At 34.6% G+C, this 25,896-nt stretch overlaps 4 protein-coding genes across 4 annotated transcripts; 2 read left to right on the top strand and 2 right to left on the bottom strand.

The window, feature by feature from the left end:
• Window positions 1-1,115: 1,115 nt before the first annotated feature.
• UK114 (reactive intermediate imine deaminase A homolog UK114) lies at window positions 1,116-3,383 on the bottom strand. The gene is made up of 3 exons (XM_023156602.2): window positions 3,203-3,383; window positions 1,389-1,618; window positions 1,116-1,317 (listed from the first exon to the last, which is right to left on the bottom strand). The coding sequence occupies exons 1-3, from the start codon at window positions 3,271-3,273 to the stop codon at window positions 1,193-1,195; spliced, it is 426 nt and encodes a 141-aa protein (XP_023012370.1). The 5' UTR covers window positions 3,274-3,383; the 3' UTR covers window positions 1,116-1,192.
• A 69-nt stretch (window positions 3,384-3,452) lies between these two features.
• Window positions 3,453-5,725, top strand: LOC111502507 (methyltransferase-like protein 25B). Its single transcript, XM_023156601.2, has 2 exons — window positions 3,453-3,539; window positions 3,629-5,725. Exon 2 carries the CDS (start codon window positions 4,372-4,374, stop codon window positions 5,719-5,721), a length of 1,350 nt encoding a protein of 449 aa, XP_023012369.2. The 5' UTR covers window positions 3,453-3,539; window positions 3,629-4,371; the 3' UTR covers window positions 5,722-5,725.
• A 1,617-nt stretch (window positions 5,726-7,342) lies between these two features.
• Pop1 (POP1 ribonuclease P/MRP subunit) lies at window positions 7,343-13,838 on the top strand. Its single transcript, XM_023156600.2, has 4 exons — window positions 7,343-8,842; window positions 9,490-9,860; window positions 9,945-10,214; window positions 10,988-13,838. Exons 1-4 carry the CDS (start codon window positions 7,507-7,509, stop codon window positions 11,270-11,272), a joined length of 2,262 nt encoding a protein of 753 aa, XP_023012368.2. The 5' UTR covers window positions 7,343-7,506; the 3' UTR covers window positions 11,273-13,838.
• Window positions 13,393-24,254, bottom strand: Apt1 (Acyl-protein thioesterase 1). The gene is made up of 5 exons (XM_074176843.1): window positions 24,078-24,254; window positions 23,992-24,023; window positions 15,484-15,644; window positions 14,203-14,429; window positions 13,393-13,930 (listed from the first exon to the last, which is right to left on the bottom strand). The coding sequence occupies exons 1-5, from the start codon at window positions 24,129-24,131 to the stop codon at window positions 13,742-13,744; spliced, it is 663 nt and encodes a 220-aa protein (XP_074032944.1). The 5' UTR covers window positions 24,132-24,254; the 3' UTR covers window positions 13,393-13,741.
• Window positions 24,255-25,896: the final 1,642 nt, after the last annotated feature.

Below are 25,896 nucleotides of genomic sequence, written 5' to 3'. Positions count from 1 at the left end.
CATTCGAACTTTAGGAATATTGACAGCATCAGTCGTACCAACTATGCCATTAACCTTAAAAACGTAAAATACAGAGATATATAACCAAAAAGCAGCTCCGTACATTTTTTAACATTTTTATTGGAAAAATGTTGATTGTTGAAGTGAAAAGTGTCAAGGAAGGAGGAATAAGGTGTAAAGGGGACCTAGTGAATAAATGCTTGTGTTTTTTAATAGTTTATCTTGTGAAAAAGAAGGCTGAAAAGTTGCCATTTTCTGAACTTTGAAGGGCCGTAACTTCTTCTTTTTTTCTGATTGACTGAGCCGTTACTTGATGAAGATCCATAGTAATTTCATCAACTACACCTCACGATTTGTTCTCCACAAACTTTAATTTGAAAAATATATATCACATGTTCCGCTAACACAGTAGCTTTATCAAGTGGTTTGAAGTTTTCAAATATATTTTTCAAATAATGTTAGTGGATATCAAATCGTGAGGTGTGGTTTATGAAAAAAATCTTCTTCTCTTTTCCTCTTCTTCTATATTTTGTTAGCTGGCCGTTGCTTTCTACCCTTGCCGTTTTTTGAGTTTTATTTTATATACACCCCATTTGAATTATCTCAGATAGTAGGTCTAGTTACTGTCATAATCAAAATATCAAATAGAACATATGTATTTGTGTAGAAACATTTATATAGTTTCAATATTTAGTCGCAATCATATTCGAATATTTGATTCTATTGGTTCAGTGTTATTAAGATAGTGATTTGACATTTTTAGAAAGATGCATGACTAAGCTCTGAGAGTAGAAATAAAAACACCATTCAGTTTCATAGCTGTTGGGAAGAAGAGTTTCATCGCTATAAAACTCTGTTTTGGTCGTCCTACCTTTAATTATTTTTCATAACTTTATCGGTGTGAGGAAAATAATCAGAATAAAAAACTATTGATTGAGGTTTCAAAAGATAAATTTTTAAAATTTTATTAGCTCAAAATGGTGAAACAGTAGAGTTGAAAATTACTCAGTGGTAATTCAATTTGAAATTAATAAATTATAGAATAAATCTGTGGCTTTTAGGAAACACTGTATATACTAAGAAGGAATATTATATCTTTTGACAGAAAATAAAAATTTGTAGATATCGCATTTATTACAGACAAAATGATTGGTCGTTACTTCCTATAAATTCTAAAAACAAGTTGGGTTTTTTACAATTTTGAAGTTACTGTTTTTATATTTCCAATGGCTGCGATCACTTCGATTTCAACTGCAGCGTTGATAGGCAGTTTACCAACTTGGAATGTTGATCGAGCTGGGTAGTCTTTTTTGAAAACTGAAACAAATAACGAAATAATATGAAACTGATTTTCCAAACATATTCTATAAAACTAGACAGTAACTCACATTGTTTATAGACTTCATTAACAGGTCCAAAGTCATCAATATTCCTTAGCATAATCGTACTTTTGAGGACATTGGCATAAGAAGAACCTGCAGCTTCCAGTATGTGGCCGATATTCTTCAACGACTGCTGGGCTTCAGCTGCTGCTCCACCATCCACCAATTTATTGGTATTCGCATTCATCCCCACAACCCCTGATAGATACACAACGTCATTGAAAACGACTGCTTGACTGGAAAATATATAAAAAGTCACATGTCAGGTGTCGGGTTACAGAGGTAAAGCATACAGAAATATTCTTCAATATGGAAATATAGTTTACCAATAAACATATTTCACAAACATGCAAAAGAAGACATCAAATGACGCAAGAATAGAAACGTGGAAGATTGAATATCGGCAAAAATACATTATGGTTGGAAACAACAGATGAAACTTGATATCATTCAAGAAATGCATGTAAATGCAATTCATTCTGTTGAATTAGACACAAATATACGATAATAAATAGAAAACTATGAAATGAACAATCAAGGTTAGTTCCTGGCTAGAATGAAAAATCCAACAATTTATAAGATGGCAAGAACTGAATAAACATTCATTTAAGTAAAGAAAAAGAGAAACCAAACTAGATAATGAAGTAATATTAAAAGAAATAAGATGGTACTGAAAAATTCCAGTCAACACGTTACATCGCTTGATTGTTTCACAAAATTATAGTTTGGGTACTTATTCGAAAGATCACACTATGATTGTCTCAGTTTATCACATTTATATACATTGAAAATTGTTACAAAATAAGTTTTCCTAATTAAAGAAATTCATAATGTTAATATGAACGCCCTCTATTCTCAAACACTAGGTGAGCGGATGTTGGTTAGTTGGTTGTATTCAAAGAGTACACCCTGGTGTACTCTTTGGTTGTATTTCCATTTTTCAACATAACATAACATAACCTGAAATTTTTCCAGAAAAATGAGAAAAACTGGTTTTCTCCTATAAAAATAATTAGTTTTTCACGATATCTGGGTAAATATTCGTTTTGAGGGCATCCGGCGATTTTGAAAAACGTTTTGAGTGAACTTACGAATTTTGATGCGTAGATTAGGAATCCGAAAGAAAAAAGCGGCGCTCTACCTTATTCACAAAGTTACGGCCCTTCAAAGTTCAGAAAAGGGCAACTTTTCAGCCTTCTTTTTCACAAGATAACCTATTTAAAAACACAAGCATTTATTCATTACGTCACCTTTACACCTTATTCCTCCTTCCTTGACACTTTTCACTTTTTCCAATAAAAATATTAAAAAACCTGTTTTTCGGTTATCTATCTGTATTTTACTTTTTTAAGGTTAATGATATAGTTGGTACGACTGATGCAAGCATTCGTTTTGAAATTGAGTTTTTTATAAGAAAAATGTTGATTGTTGAATTGAAAAGTGTCAATTAAGGAGGAATAAGGTGTAAAGATGACCTAGTGAAGAAATGCTTGTGTTTTTAAATAGTTTATCTTGTAAAAAGAATGCTGAAAAGTTGAGCTTTTCTGAACTCTGAAGGGCCGTAACTCTGTAAATTCGGGAGAGCGCCGCTTTTGTCTTTCGGATTCGTAATCTACGCATCAAAATACGTAAGTATACTCAAAATTGTTTTCAAAATCGCCGGGTGCCCTCAAAACGAATTTTTACCCAATTTTCTCTTTCTTGCATTTCTAACAGGCTTTCGCACTGGTATAGTGACATTCAATTCATGTCAATATGAGCTTATGATTATAAAAATCTCTTGACATTTGAAAATTGCAATAACATAACTGTTGACTCACTTATATGGAGCTCCTCCTAACGGTGCAGGAGCCTTTATGGTAGATATAATTCTTCTCACTAAATTGGACATTTTCACGTAAAACGGTGTGTTCAGTGTTATTTACAATTTTGACTAAATCGGACGAAAACACGAATCAGACATGCCAAAGTTCACAATTATTCACTTTTATTTTGTACTTGATAACCTTCGACCATGCTGTTTGATAAATTAACAGGTTGGGATACGAGATAAAGTCAGTTAATTTTCAACAAATCTCATAAGATATATATTTGCAGTCTTTGTAAAATAACGAATTATTATTATTAGGCCGACAAGAAACTTTCCTAAATGAACTGGTAAACAAACTTTTTACTTTTTGTCAGAATAATTGATAATAGCTCATTGGCGTTGCCTTTGCTGCTTTTCTATGTTAAAATGATTACAGTTTATAGAAAAAGCAGCTCATACACAGAAGTTAAAGAGAGAAAGGGAATAGAAATGATCGACTAAACGGTGGCATTATCTTTGGATCTACAAGCTATAGGGATACTTTTCTTCCCGAAAAGTTAAATCTAACTGGAAAAAACTCGAAACATATAAACATTCAATTACACGAAAAAAATACCCCGTTTCAACTCCAAACAAAATTTCTATGACTGGAAATGAATCAAATAAGCGCATGAATGTCATTACGTACTGTCATCGTGACATAAGTAGATTTAATATTTAATTCATTCGTAACATAAGGTCAAAATGTTTTGAATGAATTCAGGGCTTCATCTGGTAATGGTATCCAGATTGGTGCTGACGTGGCAATAAGACGAGTGTCTTACGAGTATTGGAGTATTCTTCTCATGTATGGAGATTCCATCTAATCCATCTGTTGCTGTTGTGGTTGTTGAACATCACTTGATAGTCTGGAACATTGAAGAAAAGTTGGAGATTTGTCTCTCTTCTCTAGATACTTGGCACATTTGATTCCACCAAGAGCAGTACATACTTATGGATTTTCCTGTAGTGCTTGTGGTTTGTTCTTAAAAAAAACAGATAAGTAAAATGTTTCTTTCTTCTGTGACCCAATAACATAATTTAAGAAGAAGAGAAGCCTTATGTTAAGATCGATAGTTAACCTAAAAATTTCGAAAATGAGAAATTTTTGTATCAGCTGAAATAAAATATAGATAAGTAATGAATATTCAGAGGAACCTACAAGTAAATTACAAAATTTACAAAGAATTCGAGGACATTTTGAACTCTTATGTGTCTGACTACTATCTGGAGAACCATTGGGAAAAATTACCAAAATCATGGCAAAACCACTTTTCGGATATCGAAATGAAACCTCTAAGTCAATTCCTGAATTTTTCTATACCTACTAGATCTCTAGAAGATAAAATATATCCTTTGGCATTACTGTGTTTACGTGAATTAGTGATTCGTAACAGTATACCAAGAAGTGAATTGAAGTTGGCCCCTCTCTTTGCATTCAAAACCGATGATGACTTCATGAACTTCTTTTGGAAAAACGTGAAACTGAAAAAAAGGCACGAGATAACCAGATTAGCTCAAAAATGTTACGAATCTGCCGAAAAGACCAACTGTTTTCACATAGTAGATGTTGGATCAGGTTTGGGGCATCTGAGTCGAATGATGGCCTTTGGATATGGCCTCAAAGTGTGTACGTTTGAAGCAGACGAGTCCCTGTCTAAACAAGCCCAAGAGTTAGACAGGGTATTTAAAAATAAACTGGATAAAAGGAATATTCTCTACCAGGGAAAGTTTGAAACTGTTCACCTGAATCACAGAATAACGAGAGATTTTGTGAAAGAAAAGTTCCTGCAAGAGGTTATTGAAGCTTTTGGTGGCAGTTCAGATTTGAGATTTGGTATTGTCGGGTTACACCCTTGCGGTGATTTAGGATCCTTGCTCTTAAAACTGTACAGTGATTGTCCTAATATCACTTTCATCAACATGGCAAGCTGCTGTTATATGAAAATGACTCTGGAACCTGCACCCTTTTCTAGTTTCCCAATGAGTAAGTATTGCAGTGACGAAAACTACATGCTTTCATATTTATCTTGTGAAATTGCCTGCCACTCTATTGAAACCTATGCTGAAAAGCTGAGCAACTCCGAAGAATACAATAAATTGAAAATACACTCTTACAGAGCACTCCTCGAAAAAATTTTAGTATCAATAGATCCAAAATTAGGTCATTCCATGGTCCCAGGAGTGAAATATAAGGAAGATTTAACTTTTCATAGTTACATTGAGAGAGTAATGCAAAAAATGAACATTAATCCCCCTCAGCATATGGTTTCTCTTTGTGAATCATTAATGAATAAAACTTGGAAAAACGTTATAGTATTTTATTCGCTTAGACTGTTTTTGGCTCCTCTAGTTGAAACGATCATTCTTCTGGACCGCTTGTTATTTTTAAAAGAGCAAGGAAGTGATTGTGCAATCCTACCTCTGTTCGATTGTACTGTGTCTCCAAGGAACCAAGTTATTACTGGTTCAAAAATAAATGCTAACTGACCTACCTATTTTATTATTTCAGAAACCAGCTCCTCAAAAATGACATACACTAATTCTGATGTGGTTCCCATGAATCAAATCATTTTTATATCATCATTATTTACCTACATGATAAAAGTGTGTATGCAACTAAGGGTTATTGAAAAAATCCTACAAGTGGACTCCCTTGTCATACCAAACATTGCCTTCCAAATCTTTTGGAAAAAAATTGTTGAATCAGCAATTCATATTAATATTGTCAAATTGCCCCTCTCAAATAAGTATTATTTCAATTTTAATGCAGAATATAATAACCTTCTATTGGAATAGTGATGATCAAGATGCATAGAGTATCCCTGTTATGATTATTTGAATCCCTTCCCCATGAAAAATATCTTGTCAAAAACTTCCACCTACCTACAGCTTTCTTGATAAAAAGTAAAGATAATGATAACAAAATGTCTTTATTCGCCCGAAGTAAGAACATACAGAATATAAAAACATCAGCAAGGCTGCATATAAACTCGATATTCGAGAAAAAATCTGTTTTTCCGTTAATCAGCTGTCGCCTCCATACGAACAACTCTCAGAAATTAAGAAACTTGTGCGAGAAAAAAATTAAATTTGAAATGAATAAAAGGAAATTACAGTACATACATACAGTATGAGGAAAATGAACTAGCCAAATAAATGCTCTTTAAGTTTTTTTTTATTTTTCAACGTGTAGGATTTGAATTAACTGGGTAGGATATAGTGGAATATCCTCTAAAAAATTTTAACATTGCATTCACAGATGTGCTGAGAAAAGAACCCTCAAGTGACACTACTTGTCAATGTCAAGTTGACACTACTTCCAATTGTCAATGTTATATACATTTTGGTATGAATTGATATTGACTGTTTCACATTATGGTTCGTAAATTAAAGATTTTAACAAAATACGCGCGACAGATTTCGATTCTTGCACCACCAATCAACCTATCAATATAATTACTCGCGTCGACAGTTTTTGACAAAACCAAAGCTAATCGGTAAAACACCAAAGTTTTTATGCATCATGGTTATGAGTAATTTACGTAAGCTTAGAAAGGCAATAAAAAGCGATAGTATCCTTCCACACTAACAGTTGAATTGTATTGACATTCATAACTTGAATTTACATAGTGCTGCCCATTGATATACACATGATTTCTCTGTTACCTCCGTTTTGAAAAGGACTATTTGCATTTGTACTAGATTTTGAAAACATAATGTACTAAATTCGGAATTGAATAAAATGTAGTCAATTTTATTTGTTGACCAAGGTATATCAGAATAGAAGAGATTCAACAACAAATATTTGAATGTTTATTTTGGAAAATAGTCAATGTTTTCCTTGATTATGACGTTCGAATCATAAAACTGGATGGCGCCCACTCATTTTTTCTGATGAAAATTATAGAGTTTTGCTATGGATCTTCCTGGGAATTCTCATCTTCCACAAGCTGAAAAATTCAAAATTGTAATGGAGAACTGCAAACTCACTTTTTTTTCCCAAAAACTCATCTCTCTTAAAATAATACCCCTTTCAATGTTTATGCAACCCCCTATTTGAAGAATGTGGACAAGTTATATTATTAAATGAATGCCAATAGCAAACAAGTTTTATAAGAAGAAGAGAAGTACAATTAACCTTTTGCTTAAATGAAAGAAAAATATTCATTGTTTATATGCCGGTATTAGTATTGCAAACTACAATTAATAGTCTCAGCTATATGAGGTTTATTTTCTAAACAGTCTAGGAATTTCAAATATACTAGTTTCAAAATGTCTGATAACGGGGATCCCCTTTGTGGGGAGAATGAGCTACCTTCCAACTTGATCCTTTCAAGATTTTGCGCAGCTCGAGGCAGAGAAATTCAAATCATGAACAAGGCACTGTCAACCTCATCGTCCATCAAATTGGCTTTTCAAAAACTACCAAAACACATGAGAAGGAGGGCCATGTCTCATAACGTGAAAAGACTGCCAAGACGATTAAGAGAAATCCATATGAATCAAATGAAGAAGTCCGGCTTACCTCCCAAGGCGAAACGTCCTTCGAGGAAGTACAGGCGCAGGCCTTATACCTTGTCAGACGAGTTTACTAGAAGGCAAAGAAGAGTGACTTGGTTGAATACACACATATGGCATGCTAAGCGTTTTCACATGGTCGAAAAGTGGGGGTACAAGTTACCTGAATCGGGGTGTGATAGAAGCTTTCGAGCTTGCTACAGAGCTACTGTAAAACACTGTTTACTTCAAGATATTTCTTATAACAGCTGTGTAGAAATTACAGGATCTTTTGATACTATTGTGGGTTGTTTAAAAAAAATTACCAGTTCTACAGCTGGGTTAACGATCGCAGCAAAATCATACATAGGAGGGCTCAGGGAAGGTAGGGTTGTTTTGTTCAGTATTGAGGCCAAAAAAGCAATTGGTAGTGTTGATTTTCAGTGGAGGCCGGCAGACTGTGTAGCAGGTAAACGTACTTTGTGGATATGGATTCATGCGGCTTATTATAAAGAAGCACTGAAAACGTTGCTGATTTCGTTCAACTTGGCTTCCAATACCGAAACACAAGTCTACAGTAATGAAATTGTGGAAGTGAAAGTACTGAAGTGGGAATTGAGCAGGCTTAGACTGACAGGACCCCTTTCGAATGCTGTACTACAAAATGCCTTCAAATTAGCAAACAAGACAGAACAGAACCCGAACTGGGTAACCGCATATTTTCAAAAAGTATCTGATAAAGGACTGCCTTCGCCGCATACATACTGGGAAAACCTCAAGTCTGCTACATCTCCTGCTGAAATTTCTCCCCACTTGGTTTTGCCTCTAATAATTTCAGATCCCAGGCTTAATTTTCCAAAGAAACGTATGAAAGCACTTCCTCCCTTTGATCTAAGCCAAAAGTCTGCTGCAATAACAGAACATGTGTACAATAGCCCTCTGTGGGAGGAGAGTGTTCGTAAAATTGTTCAGGAAACAAAAAAATCCAGTGGCGATCTGGCAAAGTTGCGTGAAAATTTGTTAGTCCCTGGATCTGATTTGGAAGACTGGGATACATACATACCTGTCATATTGGTCCAAAGACCTGGAAAAAAAGGTCAGGATTACAGAGGTGAGTAAGAAGGATGAGTGATCAGACATTTATATGGGGTCGGTCTGTTTGAAAAATAAGGTGAATTTTCATTTTTCCCAAGAAATATTTATTTAAAGAAATGAACTTTAAATGTTCAAGCCCGTCTCGGATATACCTAAACAGTAGATTGAATGGACTGACGCCTATCAGAAAACAACTACTCCACTGGCTAATACCACGAACGGCGTTGGATTATATCCGACAGGCGTCAGTGCAGGAATCTTCACAGAAAATTTCCTGCATATGCAATTGGCAATACAACTGAAAGAGTCGACGTTTAATTTTGGAATGTCTGTCTTCAAGCATTGCTCACTGACTCATAAGAAAATATTTATTCATCAATTTTTATTAAGTATTGGCCTTTCCTTTTTTTTGTCTTGGCTCTCCTGGGCTCTTCGTATGTTGGCGTCCAACCACTGTTTTGAATGTCCCCTGTTGTCGTAAAGAATCCACTTTTTGCACATATCATCATCAAATGTTTGGAGAATTTTCTGCTTCTAAATTTGAGTTACTGAGCTGGTCACTACTGGTTTCTCCAGTAGTATGGTTTTGATTCTCCATCCATATCTGCTAGGAACATTTGGAGAAAATAAGATACTCAAATAGATATTCACGATTCTTTTCAGGATATGGCAGTGGATGGGACATAATCCTCCCGTCAGTTTGGACACAACCCGTATGGCTTTCTTTGATAATGTGGGGTGCTAGACCCGGTGGATTGAGAGAAACTGATAGAATAGATTTTGAATCAGGGTATCCCCATTGCTTGAACCCTGATACGTCTGCAGGGAGCCAGGAAGAACTGTCTATTTCTGATAAATGCAAAGAAGATTTCTTCAAAGTACCGCCGAATAAAAGAACCAACTTCAGTAAATTCAGAATAGCGAGCCCACTGGAGTGGAATTGGAAATTATTACTGAGTGAATGGTCAAAATCTAATGAAACCGTTACTGATTTCAAAGTTTTGAGAGACAGAGGAATGTTGAAAATAATTCTGGTAGGTTAACGTAGGTGATTTTGTGTTTTATTGATTATCGAAGGTTTTTATTTTCTTTCATCAAAGCAAATATGAAAATTTCAGGAAATCATGTCGTCCAAAAAATGTAGTATCTCTTTGCCACCTCTTCCAGAGAATTGTTTGATTCCAGTTCGAATAACGCTGTCTCAGAAAGGTTCCTGCAAAAAATTCGCAATAATATGCCTGCCGGAACCCAAAGATTTCAAATTAGAGCCGACAGAACCAATAAGTCCCGACCCAAACGAAACACTGAGAAAAGAAATGAGGACAGAACACAAAATGCTATTGAAGAGCCTGAGAAGAAAGAGAATTAGAGCGAGAAAGAATGGCAAAGTAAGTCATTAGCACTAATAGGTGATAGTAAATAATTGATTACTATTTTCATCATAGTTTTATATTAATCCTTCATTTAGCATAAGAAATATCCCCCTACAGGTCAGCTAGGTCATACATGTAATGCATATCTTAATTTATTCACTTATTACTCATTATTCTCCACAATTATCTCTATTTTGAACTGTATTATCTATGTTTATCTTAGTGCTTTTACTCATTTTCACGTGTTTGAGTTTACTTCGAGTCTCATTTTTGACTTTTCTGTCTTTTCTTTGATTTTTAAATTGTATATGATTATTTATAATATTTCATTCTTGTACTGTTATAAAAGAGGTAATCCCGTGCAATAATAAAATAATAATATTTTTTAAATCCAAATTCGAATAATTCACAGTTATTAAATTTTATCAAAATGTAAAGACATTATAATGAAGAAGATAATTCGCAGCAAATAAATTTGAATGACATACACTTATGAGACATGTCAGATGTAAAAATTAAGTGACATATTTCAGGGCAACTAGATTTATTGTATATTGACGAAATGAAAGGAGAATAGGAGGTGAAACAAAAGCTGAAATACAAGCAAAATTTGAACATTCATCTTATTTTTTGAACAAACCTCGTATAGCAACCTATCACTGTGTTTTCATGTAGATTTATACCATTGAATATTACTATATCATTAAGGAGCACCCTGTATATTACCGTTTATTAAACAAAACTGAACAAAGACGAAAATTCGTTCAATCAAAATTGTTTGTTTCCAGGTGATTCCAGTTGACTTGGAATTGTTGAAAAGTTACAGTAGCAAAATGAGAAAATTGTGGCTTCCAGAAGCAAAAAATATAAGACACTCGTGTTCTAGAGAAGTAATGGGGTATGTTAGACATGGAGATTTCAGCTTTTTGGTTGGCAAAAGCAAAGCTCTGGGTTACATTACCTCGGGAGCTTTGGAAAAACTTCTTTCTTTAAAGTGTAATAACAAAGTTTTGGTGAGGAATACGAATTCAAGGCAGTATAGGCTGGGAACTTTGGAAGTTGTATTTGAATGAAGAAATGTTATGGTTTGATGTGAGTGTACTAATGTATTCAATTTTTTTCTTGTATCATAGAATTTCAGTCAGATATTTGATTTTAATGCAAATGTTTCCTAATGTGAGAGGAAGTAATTTTCAAAATAATAACCGAAACATAGTATTATTCCCATTCAACAGGTTCAACTCGTGAGCAAAATTTTTCATGCCACTCTAGATTGAAAATTTTTTTGTGTGAAAAATATAAATCTTCAAAATTCAATAGTACAGTTGACTCGCGATAGTCCAACACTACGGAACCGCGAATGTGTCGGATTATAAAAGATTGACTCTATTTAATTGAATTCGCAGCGTATAAGTTTGGAAATCTAGTTTTAACGATGAATTTTTATGTAATATTTGACAAGAAAAGATTCAAAATATGTAATGAAGTCAGGCTTCAGTTTTTACAAAAGAAGAGGAATTTATTTAATATTAAAATCATAACACAACACATCGGTTTTACAGGTTAGGGTAAGAGCAACTAGAGTAGATCGATGACTCATACGGCGCTGTGTCGAACTGTAAAGTGTCAAACTATCGCGAGCCAACTGTATATGCATCAGTCGTGCCTAAATTCGAAAAAAAGTGAAAAGAAAGAGGGTAGCTAGTCAGACCAGAAATACCTAATAATTGGTTTGAGTTAAAAAAAAAATCTGTCTTAGCACAATCATAGCTGAATTATTGTTCAGGTTAGGTCAAATTTATTAATACTAGATATCGAAAAATCTTGTGCATTACTTCAATAAATAATACCTTGAAACTAGAGGTATGAATACATCGAAAATTAATTAGTGAGTAGATTATACATGAATATTTTCATGTTTTTTCATATGTGATTTTAGCTGACGTTTGTAAATAGTTGCAGGCAAGTGTTGTTTACTTATTTCGGTTTTGTTTTAAATTTTCAATAATCTAAACTAATATAAAGATAATAAATTTGTTTGTTTTGAAAGTTACAACTTTTTTCAACCATCTTTGTTTGTCTTTTAACGAGCTCCGGTTTTAAACCGGAGCTCGAGTGAGGGTGATAACGTCTCCCCTTACAAAGACGCTATCTATGGGATCTAATATCAAACATAAACGATGCTCCCCAGGGCAGCCAGTTGCAAAGCCAAGCTCTTAGAAATCAACTGCCAATGAGATTCGTCCTGTCTTTCATTGCAAGGCAACTAGCTGGAAATCAGAGCCCAAACACAACACACTTATGAATAAACACCACACAGTGCTGTTTCGGCTCGTCATTGGTCTCATCAGTAGTTTTAAGCTGAACCACAAATACATTGCTGCACTTATCTGTCCTTGAAAGAGAAGCCTGAATAAGTGAGAGCGATGACATCTTCCCTTACGACGACGCCATCTATGGGATCGACAGAGAACTCAGTCCTCGAATATCGAACGAGTTCTTTGGGGAAACTCTCAGGTTTGCAGATGCGGCGGGCTTCTCAACTAAACTTTTAATTACCTTCCTCTTTTGTCGTAGATGTTGAAGCTTTCATATGCAAACCCTACCGTCCTTAGATCTTATCTAAACTTTAATGAAAGACGAAAAGTAGTATAGGATCTTTATTAACAATTCACATCAATATGGACTACTCAATAGTTTTGGTGCAAATTATTATACAGGTTTAGTTCTACCGTGCTCGTGAGATGATCTGTTTCTTAGATTCCAGCTCACTTGACCTGAGAAAAGTGATAGTCAGGATTATCAGGCTAATCCTTATGAAAACGCAGGACCAAATTGATCTCAGCGGCTTTCATGTGGGGTTTTCTACTGATCGGGTTCCATCTCAGTGACAAGAGTTTTGGTCACCAACTATTTTTATTACTATTATTATCCCGTGAACCTGAAATCTTAATATATTTCCTTTCTCATAACTGACCCATTTGGTAACGATGCATCACATTATGAAATATTTAATTTATATACATATGGCCCCACGTTGGGCGCCAATATTCCGATGAAAATCAACATAAACATTGAAACGACAATGTGGGTGCCATCTTTTAGAGAAAAATGTGTAGGTACATTTTTAAGTAGCATAAGTTTATTTTGAAGCGACGGAGTGCAATGCTACCAGTTTTATGAAAAACTTTAAAATACAGATTATTTAAGAAGGTTGCGTCACCTTGGTTGAGCCTCCCCATTAAACCTGCCTTTATAGTATGTTTTCAGACCAAAAAAATCAATTTTGAACTCATAAACAGAACAGGCATTATTTTTAATTGAAACACATCAACCAGCCACACTGAGAACCAAACTCGAAAATCAACATTACCATTACAAATCATTCGGAAAAAACTATTTCGTGGAGACGCCCCGATCGACCACGAGCAAAGTTATTCTTTCTACTCGTCATGAAAAGGAATGTATTTTGTTTCAATCTCAGGAGCAAATTACAAGCTTTGGTTTTGAACGGATTTTAACTGAACTGAAAGGATCTTGGTCTATTGAGAAAGGTGTTTGCTGACGAATTGTCTGATATCTTCGAGTTCTTCTTCTGAGGAGGTGTGCATCAATCCTCTGTACAATTTGAATTCAGTGCTGTTGTGCAAAAATGTTTTCAGTAAGGACGCTGTCATCTGACCCCACTTGACAGGCACCACCGGGTCACAGTCGCCATGACATTGGAGAATCTGGAAAGCGTCAAACACTTCAATATTTTCAAAAACAGTGAATTTTTTTTTAAAAGGTTTTTGGTGGCCTTCGCGAGTATAAACTGTGATACTTCTTCAGGCGTGTATTCAGTTCAAAAAGTTACGTGAAAATGAAATTGAATATAGAATTTTTTGATGAATGAGACCACTTCCAAATATTTGATAGACACAAGTGATCTCAATTCATGAAGAATTCTAATCTCTCACTTATTGTTTGAGTACTTGTAAGAAAAATAGTTTGTGTAATTTACCGGTAAACTGTCACCACTTTTCATCGCTTGCGGAAAAGATTTATTCAGCGGCAACCAACACGATAAACCTACGACTCCTGCTAGTGGCTTGGGATAAGTGAGGGAAGAGTAGATTGCTAATGCGCCGCCCATTGAAAATCCCCCAAGAAGGACCCTATTCGAAGGAATGCCGGCCGATTCCTCTTTCTCGATGAGGGAATGAATTTGCTTAGCGGCATTCTTTATTCCTGGAAAAGGATATTCATCAAACTGGACTAGATGCCAAAACTTGATTCAGAGAACATAATACAATATACCGGATCTCCTAAACAGTGCATATTTGCTCCATATATAATGCTTAGCATAAAACATTGCTGAGCATTTTGCAATGTTAAATAATTTTGGTCAAAATATATTCCTTCCTTGTACTAGTGTACCTTTTACATATCTGATGAATAATCACTGATGACTCTAAAAAAGCTTAATTAATCCAATTGTATAAAAAATGTAACCCAAAAGAAGTTGACAACCACAGTGCTCCTTATTTGAATCGTTTGATCAGGCTGTGTAACTAGTTGTACTACAGGGTTCGGTTATTGGCCCTCTGCTATTTCTTCTATATGCAAATGACCTTCCACAATATTAAGATGATTTTCATATAACAATGTTGCCGAAGACAACAACAGGTTTATCTTTTCAGAATGCAGAACAGCTTGCAGCTCAATTCAATAATATCATAAACCAATTTTCATCTTGCTGTCGGAGAAATAGGTCAATTTTGAACACATCAAAATCGATAATCGTCAAATTTTTTCAGCAAAATCTCTTACCTAATGAGTCCTTCATAACTGACAATATCCAACGTTGTACAGATACAAAATTCTAGATGAGAGTCCAAATTAGAACAGATGCATTAAAAACTTCTGTTCAAAACTAAACAAAGCCTATTTTACTATTAAACGAATGAAATCAACCTCAAATATAGGTTCACGCTTGTATGTGTATGCTCTCACTACCCACGATCGTCGTGTCCGAGAATCCTTGATCGATTGAAGACGACGTCTGATCGTGTCGAGCGTACATTATTACATGACGTCGATAACTCTTTTGTCTGTCGGTAGTTCTTTGTCATATAATGATAGCAACAGACAACTACGTCCAGGACATAGCTGTTGAATTAACTCCCAGCACCGAATCCCGTGGGTTACCACGAGACCGATAGCGAACAAGTAAAGTGAGCAAATACGCACCGTTAGGGCATGGGGCATAACGAAATATGGTTCATAGTAATCGATGTTTTACCTGGTTCGTCTTCCTGTCCGGATTCATCCAAACTTTTCAAGTCAAACCAACTTGGCATCCTGAATCCCGCGTTCAAGGTAACAGGCATGGTAGGGGCAGTGGGACAGATCACTTTGACGTGCGGGGGCTTTATGGCAGCCATTGCGCTCGCCCATCCTTGCCTGAAAATATCAACAGTACCAATAATACAAAAGGAAATTCTCAATGAAGTCTGCAAAATCATTAGTTCTGATCCCCATCTTTGGATGGGCCCCTGACAATGCTGGAATTGGAGTATTCTTCTTCTTGCCTGAGTGGCAACAACGGGTGAAAGATCCTATAGTAGGTGACTAGAGTTCTATTACCAAGTTATGCATATCAATTGATGATTACAATATAAGCAAAACTAAAAAAAAATATGGCTCTTTTTTGGCACCCCGAAAAAAAATCATAACACAAAAAAATTGGAATCAGTACAAAGTATGGCCTCCACGCTGGTTTATTACGGCCCTACATCTATCGTGCATCGACAAAATGAGATTGTCAATGCCTTGTAGAAGTACATTTGCCCATTCAGCGATTAAAAGCTCTCTCAATTGAAACGTTGTGTGAATGTTCCCCATATGCGGAGTAATTCTTCGTTGAAGCATGTCCCACACATTCTCGATGGGATTCAGGTCCGGTGATTGTGCTGGCCATGGCAATACATCAACTCCTTCGTTGGTGAGCCAGTCAGTCACTAGACGCGCGACATGTGGACGAGCATTATCGTGCATTAGGTGGAAGTTTTCACCAACATCACCAGCAAACGGACGGACGATAGGTATAAGAATGGTATCGAAGTACTGTCGAGCTGTGAGGGAGCGATTTGGAAAAACGAGATCGGTTCTGCCGCCGATCATGATTCCGCCCCATAGCATTACTGTACCACCTCTGTATGTGTGGACTTCCTGGACGTGTCTCAAACGTTCATTATTTCCAGGTCGTCTCCACAGTCTTACTCGACGAGAATCTGGATGAAATCCAAATCTGGATTAGTCTGTAAACAAAACTGTGGCCCAATCATTTGCATCCCAGTTTTGATGTTCTTGACACCACTCTAATCTTCTACCGCGATTGCCTCTCGACAAAGGTGGACATCTAAGTGGCCTTCTGTTGTGGAGATCTGCTTCATGCAGTCGATTTCTGACAGTATCACGACCAATGGTTACCTGGTGCGTCTGCTGCAACACGTTAACCAACTCAGGTGCTGTGATTGTCGGTTGTCTTCTTGCGGTTAAGACCAAAAATCGGTCTTGAACTGCAGTTGTAGCGCGTCCTCGCCCTGGATGTTGTTTGGCTGGACTGCCAGTTTCACGGAAACGCCGCCACAATCGACTGATAACACTTTGGGAGACCCCCAAACGAAGAGCTACATCATTTTGTCGCATGCCACCTTGAAGAAGCCCTACAGCTCTATTCATCTCAGCCAATGGTAAGTGATGGCGTTCCGTGTTAAAGCACAATATTTCCAGTTTAATTGCTGAGCAAGAACTGCATAGAATGTACAAACTCGACACTTTCAGATTATTCATTTTAGCCGAAAACCTACAGTTTGTAAAAAACTTGATAAAAGATTAGTTACCGTTTTTGCAGGCTTTGTTCAACCCATAGAAATCTACAGGGTGGTCGAGTGTACCAATTTAATCGAAATTAAACGACCTCATGCATTTATTTTTATGATATTTAGTATGTTATAAAAATATTCCTAGACTTTTCCGATGTGTGTATATATGTATGTATATATTCATCTCATATTTTTATTTATTTTGATAAGGTGCTTTGATTGTCACATATATCTTGTAATTGACCTGCTACAAATAATTTTTCTTATAACGTAGTCAATAAATGAATTATTATTATTATATGAGACCCGGGTCATCACCCGAAGACGATTGCGGATACCAACAATCGAAACGTCGTGAAGTAACTTCAATTGGAATCTCTTAACTTTATATTTTTTGTTCAATTGTTGTATTTTATTTCACTATTATTTCATTTCAGGTTTTTTGCTTAATATAATTGTTGTTTTCAGCTATTCTTTTTATTAGTTATTTCAGGGATTTCAAATCATTTTATATATTATCAGACAATGGAAACCGGACTAATGACGTTCATCTTAAAACATTGTCAATCACCTACATACAATTTCATATCGTATTTAGTTTTAGGATAGGGCGATGTAGCCTTAAATATCCTATATAACATAAATGTCATCCAAAAGTGTATTGTAATAATAATTTATGAGAAGAATATGAATTTTTATAGACCTTTTTTGGGGGGGGGGGGTTCCCCCAAATTCAGGGGGTGTGTTGGGATGGTGAATCCTGCACAACATTTCAACCGTCCGCAAAAATGTAGAAATTGAAATTGAGTTCTTCAAAGTTAAAATGTATAACTCTAAAAAGTCAGAATCTGAAGAAAGTTTTTTGGGAAAGTTTTTGGCTTTCTACTACTCCATCTTGATACAAAAAAATATGGGAATCTTCCTTCAATTCAAATAAGATTCCTCTTGGCTGGGATTAAATCAAATAGGTGAATGAATGTCATTAAGATGTCATCGATGACATAAGCAGATCAAGCTTATTCCGTGACATTAAAAATCGTAATTCATGAATGAATTGTGTGTATTTTCTATAATGTTATCCAATTTGGTACTGAAGAGCCTTAGGGCAAGTGTCTTACGGCGAAACATCGGTGTCTACCAGTGAGGATGACAGTGTTCCATGTAAGTGCAATTTGTTACCATTCATTTAAAGTAGAACTCATGTGAATGATATCTGATTTTATTCCATAACGAATGTTTGGAATACAAACTGAGTAGAGAAAATCTATAATACTGTAACAGAAATTATGAAAAATGTTGAGTTACATAAATGTGTTGGTGGCTTGTACTTTGACCTTTCAAAGACCTTCGATATGGTGAATCACAGGATTCTACTAAATAAACTACAAGGATATGGTATTAGAGGCAAAGCACATGATCTCATCACCTCTTACTTATCCGGGAGATCACAAATAGTGGACGTTTCTCAAAATAATTCGTCGGCTCTTTCCACTAAAACCCCCGTTACACAAGGAGTACCACAGGGGTCTATCCTGGGCCCAATTCATTTCCTAGTATATGCAAATGATCTCTCAAATTCACTCGACCCTGGACTAGTATACCAGTTTGCAGATGATACATCGGTTATAGTGTCAGCCGAAACCCCGTCTACCCTCTCCAGACAATTATCCCAAGCAGCTCAAAAAATGATTGATTGGTGCAAGGAAAATGACCTAAAATTAAATACAGGAAAAACAGGGCTTATAACATTCAGCAAATCCCAAAATAGGCTAGAATCGATATATGCCAAATTGCTTAACAAATCTATTCCTGAAATAAGTGATAATAAATTCTTAGGGGTCACAGTGGAAAATAATCTTACATGGAACATCCATCTAAACAAACTTAACTCTAGACTGGGTACTACAGTAGGTCTAATCCGTACACTAAGAGATCAAGTATCATTAGATAGTCTGAAGATATACTATTATGCGCATATTCAATCTATTATTCAATATGGAATCATTTTTTGGGGATCATCCACACAGTCATATAAAATATTCAAAACTCAAAAAAGGATAATTCGCTGTATATTAAAACTACCTCATAGATCAACATGTAGACCACACTTCAAGATGCTAGACTTATTAACAGTTCCTTCAATCTATTTTCTGCAATTAGTCATGTTTGTCAAAAAAACATTATAGTATCTACATGAGAAACTGTGATCTTTACTCAAACCAAATGACCATAAATACCAGACACAAGAATGAACTAAGCATACCGAGACATAATTCATCATTTTTTGAAAAAGGACCGCATTACAAAGCCATAAAAGCTTATCAATCTATCCCAAGAGAAATTCGAAATACAGAAAACCACAACAAATTCAGACTCTCAGTCATTGATTATCTAAAAACCAAAGTTTATTATAGTTTCGACAGTTGGTGATGGGTCTCTATGCGATTGCACCATAACTGAGAACTGCGCAAAATTCTTTTAATAGTCCTTCTTAAATTATCCAACATGTAATGTTGACCAATTATAAAAATTGTGATATAGGAACTGTAGTTGTAATAAATATCACCTATTGCAAATCTTAACCCATTGACGTCAACGTAGATTTATGGGATGGATATTACCATTACTATTATTATTGTTACTATATTATTATTCAACCGTCTTATTTATTATTGTACTGTACCTTATTATACTATTATTATCATTATATATAACAAATATTGTAAATATCAAAACCTATTGACGTTGCCCTGTCCATTGTATATTTATATGGCAATAAAGGATATTATTATCATTATTATTATTAAAAGTATCTTCTGTATAATTCAGTGTTCATATAAAAATATTTGTTTCAAAAGATTTTTTTCTTTCTTGTAATTCAAGGTTTATATGAAAGTAGCTGTTTCAGGAGGGCTTTCTTCCAGTTTGTGTCTGAAAGTTGCTTCTTTGCATGATCTACACATCCATGTATAGAGTTACTTATTTTAAAATTGATTACCTCCTTCTTTTCTTTGGAAGATTCCCACATTTTTTTGTATAAAGATGGAGTAGTAGAAAGCCAAAAACTTCCTTTCCCAAAAATTAACAACTCCCAAAAATATAACCCCTACAGTTCAAACTGAAGAAAGTGATTCGTTACTTCAAGTTTTAGATAATTTATTGATACAGAATATTAAAAAATGTTGCTGAAGGATAATATTTATCGATTGTTTTGAATTTATATTTGTTTGATTATTTTTAATGTATTATTAATGTAAAATTATTCAATTATAGTTTCACAAATACTAAAAAAAATTAGTGGGAATTCCTAGTAATTGTGGGAATTTTAGGAGTTTTTGATTGGGGCTTTAGGAAGATAAATTTTTGATAGTTGGGAACACTATGGTCAGTCGGTAGCCAAGCGGTTTGTCGTGGGTGCTTTGTTCACTCACTCGAATTGACTGCCGTGTTGGTCGGTGATTCAAGCCCTAGTCTGAACGATCGATCTTCACTTGCTATCGTCCAACCCGTGTTAGGAATCACACGTTAAAAGGTAAGACCTCGTTAATCCTTAGCTCGCACAAGTTTCGACTTCTGAGGGTTGTCGTTTGTAGGGATGCGACAGCTGGTTAACGGAAAAACAGATTTTAAACAGATTTTTAAACTGCTAGAAATGGAATCTGGAGCTACTGCAGGAGAATGTAATCTAACGCAATAAAGGGCCGTTAATAATCTTAAGAGGCATAAGTACCATGATTATAAATACCAAAACTGCTCAGAAGCTCTATAATAAAAAAATCAAAACGAAGTTTAAAATTCTGTAACTGATGTCAAGGAAAATACTGGATAACGGAGGATTACGTCAGTAATATTATGAAAGATAATGAAACCACATTCACAAATTATGGTATTTTAAAGTGTTTTGGTTCAATGTCAAGATAGTTTTTTTTAACTTGCCTTGATATGCGGTGAGAAAGAAAGAAACGAAGAATAGATGAATATTTTTACGAATGAATTGTATACACTACTGAATAGCACAACTACCAAAAATGATGAATTATTAATATTAAAATTGAAATAATTCATTCATTTTCATTCAAATCCATTTGAAAGTTAACTGAAAATCGATTATATTCAGCATTGATGAATTTGAATAGCAAACTTTCACCTAAAATTTCTCAAGGATACATTCAATTATACATTCCAACAAAATCTTGACCCCCATATACATACAGAGTCATATGATAGAAAGTTTCGAAGTGTGCATTTTTTATATGAAATTCATACCATTTCGTGTAGATGCTAAACTTCATAATTTTTTGGCGACATACTAGATCGTGGGAGATCATTTTGAAAGGTCTGTATTTCTTTCAAAATTGGTTGAAAGAAATACAGATTAATGATTTGGGCTTTCAAAATCCAAAAAATACTAGTAGCAGATATAAAAGACGATCTGATCTAACTATCTGTCTGATAGATTGTTGATTATCTATTTGTAGATTACTTAAAATTGCTCCTTCATCAACAAATTATCTGGAGTAGGTTTATTAAAACATTTGAAACGTTTACTCAACAAAACATGAATGATTATATTCTACGAAATTGCTAATTCATATATAACATATCCCCTGAAAATTTTGGTCATAGAACATATTTTATTAGTCAGGTTTCAAGACTTTTGTTGGACATCACTAATTTGAATCAATTATTCGTTAGACCTCGTTAATCCTTAGCTCGCACAAGTTTCCACTTATGGGGGTTGTCGTTCGAAGGGGTGCGACAGCTGGTTAACGGAAAAACATATTTTTTTAAACAGATGATGTTTTTTTTTAAATTAGTTTTGTGTATCCATTCTTTCAGTAGCTTTTTTTATACTTCAATAGAACTGACCATTGCCTGTTGAAAATACATTTCAAAATTCACAGTTCACTGTAAGATTTCACTATAAAAGGTTTCTACTTGAGGAAGCTGTTGCTATTGCTTCAGGTGTTGAATAATTCACAGTTCTTTTGCCTATAGTTTTTGTAGTATACTGAGAAATTGTTCCAAATACAAAATTGGTTCAAGTAAACTATTAGTGACAGAAAACATTTAATAAAAACAAAAGGAAAACTATTAAGAGGTGGATACGTATCCTGTGGTGTCCCACAAAGTTCGGTTGTGGAACCTATGTGTTTTATATCTGAACGACCTTGATTCCATTCCGGTTTAAGGTGATTCACTATCAGACTCCAACAGAGTAATCAAATGGTGTGACTCAAATTCTTTAAACCAAAAACTAACTTAAACCATCTTTCCATTTTACGACAGCAGCAGTATAGAAAACAAAACACATTTCAAATTCTTATTAGTCGCCAATGAACTAAATTTAATCACAGCATAAATGGTCGACTAAATTGTACTTTATGGGACACTCACGGATTTTCGCGATTTTTTCTGGGATAATACTACATGATGGTAGGAATTCAGAAAATTTTTTATTTTTAGTCGGACTCAATTAGTTTTCTAGATGTAGCCTGTCAAAATTCGTATGATGTCATATTTGATCTTTTTCTTCACAGCAAAAAACGATTGCAGTTCACATATTTTTTATTTACAAATCTTTTTTCCATATCATCGCATCTCTTTCTATCCGTTTTCTGAAATACATGAGGTTTTCAATTTAGTAGGTCAGGTTGGATGTTTAGAAAAGATAGTTTTTTCAAAGTTATATATTCGAAAATACATTCCTTTTAGAATTTGAAGGTCAGGTTAGATTGAGTTATGTTAGGTCAGGTTAGGTTAGGTTGAGTTAGGTTAGTTTGGGTTAGGTCCAGTTAGGTTAGATTAGGTTAACTAAGGTCGGGTTAGGTTAGGTCGAGATATGTTAGGTCCGGTTGAGTTGGTCCGAGTTCAGTTGGGTTAACTTATGTTAGCTAAGGTCAGGTTAGGCTAGGTAAGGTCAGGTTAGGTTAGGTTGAGTTACGTTGGACTGTCACGCGAGGGAAGAACTTTGCACGTCGCTATTAAGGAACGTATTTTCGAATATTCAACTTTGAAAAAACTATCTTTTCTGAACATCCAACCTGACCTACTAAATTGAAAACCTCATGTATTTCAGAAAACGGATAGGAAAAAATGCGATGATATGGAATAAGATTTATAAATAAAAAATATGTGAATTTCAATCGTTTTTTGCTGTAAAAAGGTAAAATATGACATCATACGAATTTTGATAGGCTACATCTAGAAAACTAATTGAGTCCGAATAAAAATAAAAGTATTCTGAATTCCTACCATCATGTAGCATCATCCCAGAAAAAGTCGCTAAAATCCGTGAGTATCTCATAAAGTACAATTTTCCCAAATGGTCTACCACGCTTTATTTAAATTTCTCTTGAAATGTGGTAAAGCATTTTGGGGTTTTTATAGCCAAAATGTTTTCCATGCAGTATTTATTTGACAAAAACGAGCTGTGAATTATTCGTGCAAAGTGGGATCACAGGAATCATGTAGACAACAGAGGCTTTACCAACATACGTATGTTGGATCGTGAGACAGACACATAGTGAAATCATGCACCAATTCACTGCTTTTATTCAAGATAACAGTAATTTTGTTGAACTGTAGCAAAGTGATATCATTTTGAAAATGAAGTTCGATATTATATTTGAGATTTCTAAACCTCTGCTCTGTGCACTACAACTGTCATATGTACAGAATGAAGAGCACCAGTTCCAAAACTGGCCCTTGAGGTACTTTCTATGTAACGGTTCTGGGAGTGCTTTGCACGTTATCAATCTGTACAACTTCTATCAATAACGTAAAAACATGCCCTAACAAATATTTACTACGAAGTGGGGTATTTGGTTAAGGTAGTTTTTCTTAATCCTAATAGACGAAAAACAATTCAAGTAAAACCAAGCCAACTCAAGATATATTTCCAGCAAACTCAAAAAACTCACCCTGTATCTCCTAATCCATGTAGAAATATCAACTAAAAAAAATCAAGTAATTTTAAAAGAAGCAGAATACATATTAATGAACTTACCGTAGCCGTATGCTTAGCAGTCGCTAAAATAACAACAGGAGCAGGAGCTGCCATATCAAGTAAAATAAAAATGCCAACTGATCGGAAAAGAATTACCTATGTAAAATTATTACACCTAAATTGAAAGGAAAATCTTTAAATGGATGACATTCATAAGTGACTTTGTCGTCACTTGTCATTCATTCGCGTCATGTTAATTTTCAGGCAGTGTTGTCAGTGTTTGTGGTAAACATTTCCTCAACCTACTAAGGTTTTCTCTTGATGTGATGGTTCACCTAATTTGAAAATAAAGGTCCGTTCATGTAAAATAACCAACGCATTGAGCGTTAGTACTTGTACGGCACATCTTTATGCGAACAGTTTTTTCTATCAGATGTCTTTTTTTTTCAATACTGAGATGCATATAAATACCATACCATCCATTTAAACGTGGTTGCGTGAAATAATAATTCCGCTAAACACAGATACGTTAATTGAAATCTATTCATCACTATGATTGTTTATTATTATATTTTGTCACGATAATATATCGTCCCTGGCAAGGTTATGGCAGACATAACGATTTCTTAAATTTTACAAATTAAATACCTTTTCTTTTCATGAAAATTTTTGATATTTTTCAAGGATATGCAGGTGAAAAAGTTCAATTGAATTTTCGCAATCATCCATACTTAACTGATTCGCAATAAAATTCTAAAATTACACATTTAGCTGTTATTATTAAAATAAAGATAGCTAGTGATTTCAATCTCATCTGTATATCAAGTTTTTCTCATGTTGATTCATGTTTGAATAAGTTCAGGGTTTATTCCATGTATCACGAGTAATTGATTATACGGAATATTTCGAATTCTGTCTCCAAAATCCATGTAGACTATTCAAAATTGACGCTTCAAAATTTCCGAATTTAAAGAAATCAAAGAGAGGCTGTAGTTACCACGCGTCAATTGTCATTTTCTATTTGTCATTATGCATTGGCATCGTAATGCCAATAAAGTGTATTAAATTGAAACTTTTTAAATTGATAAATCCGTTATACGTGCAACGAAGAAGATCAACTGAAACTTAAATGACTTGACAACGCAGCTTTCCAAAATATATTGACATATGATCTGACGCATGCAGGGTTTATTTGCGAAATTTGGTGGCAAAGTCACACATAATTCAAAAACATTAGAATACAATATAAGGAAGTCTTCGATTAATTAAGGACAAATACAATAGTAAGTTTACCGTCCTCATTATTATCACTACATAGTAAAAAGCAAAGTTGCTTCCCGCTGTCTGTCTCTATATGTATGCTTAGATCTTTAAATCTACGAAACGGATTTTGATGCGGGTTTTTTTGATAGATAGAGTGATTCAGGTGGAAGGTTTATATGTATATAATATGCATAATATAGTAGAGGAACACTGATAATTTTAGAGGTTTCAAAAGGTCTACAAAAAAGTCCGCGATGGCATATGTCTATCTCTTAGGGATTACCCACAATAACCATTTGTTATACTCGTATTTAATAAGTTCATGGATGTGCGGTTACTATGTGGTTGGGAGATCATCATAAAAAAAGAAATAACACTTTCCATGTTTCTTTACCATTTTCATTTGTAACTAATGTTACAGAAGTTTTTTCCAAAAAGGACATTTTCAGACAAGTTTATTGTAATTGTTTGAAAATGCCCTTATAGTATAGGACGAAACTGCAGTAACATTAGTTACAAATGAAAGTGGTAAAAAAACATAAAAAGTTTTATTTCATTTTTTTAATGGCCCATTTACGAAGCGATTTTAAGCAATACAGCATTATCAATGTTATTA

The sequence above is a fragment of the Leptinotarsa decemlineata genome, unplaced genomic scaffold (genome assembly GCF_025532065.1).
Source record: "Leptinotarsa decemlineata unplaced genomic scaffold, Ldec_3_MD MMD2_tig00002082_RagTag_RagTag, whole genome shotgun sequence".
Classification (NCBI taxonomy): Eukaryota; Metazoa; Arthropoda; class Insecta; order Coleoptera; family Chrysomelidae; genus Leptinotarsa; species Leptinotarsa decemlineata.
The sequence above is the reverse complement of the archived record's forward strand: the minus strand, read 5'-3'. Positions and strand labels throughout refer to the sequence as shown.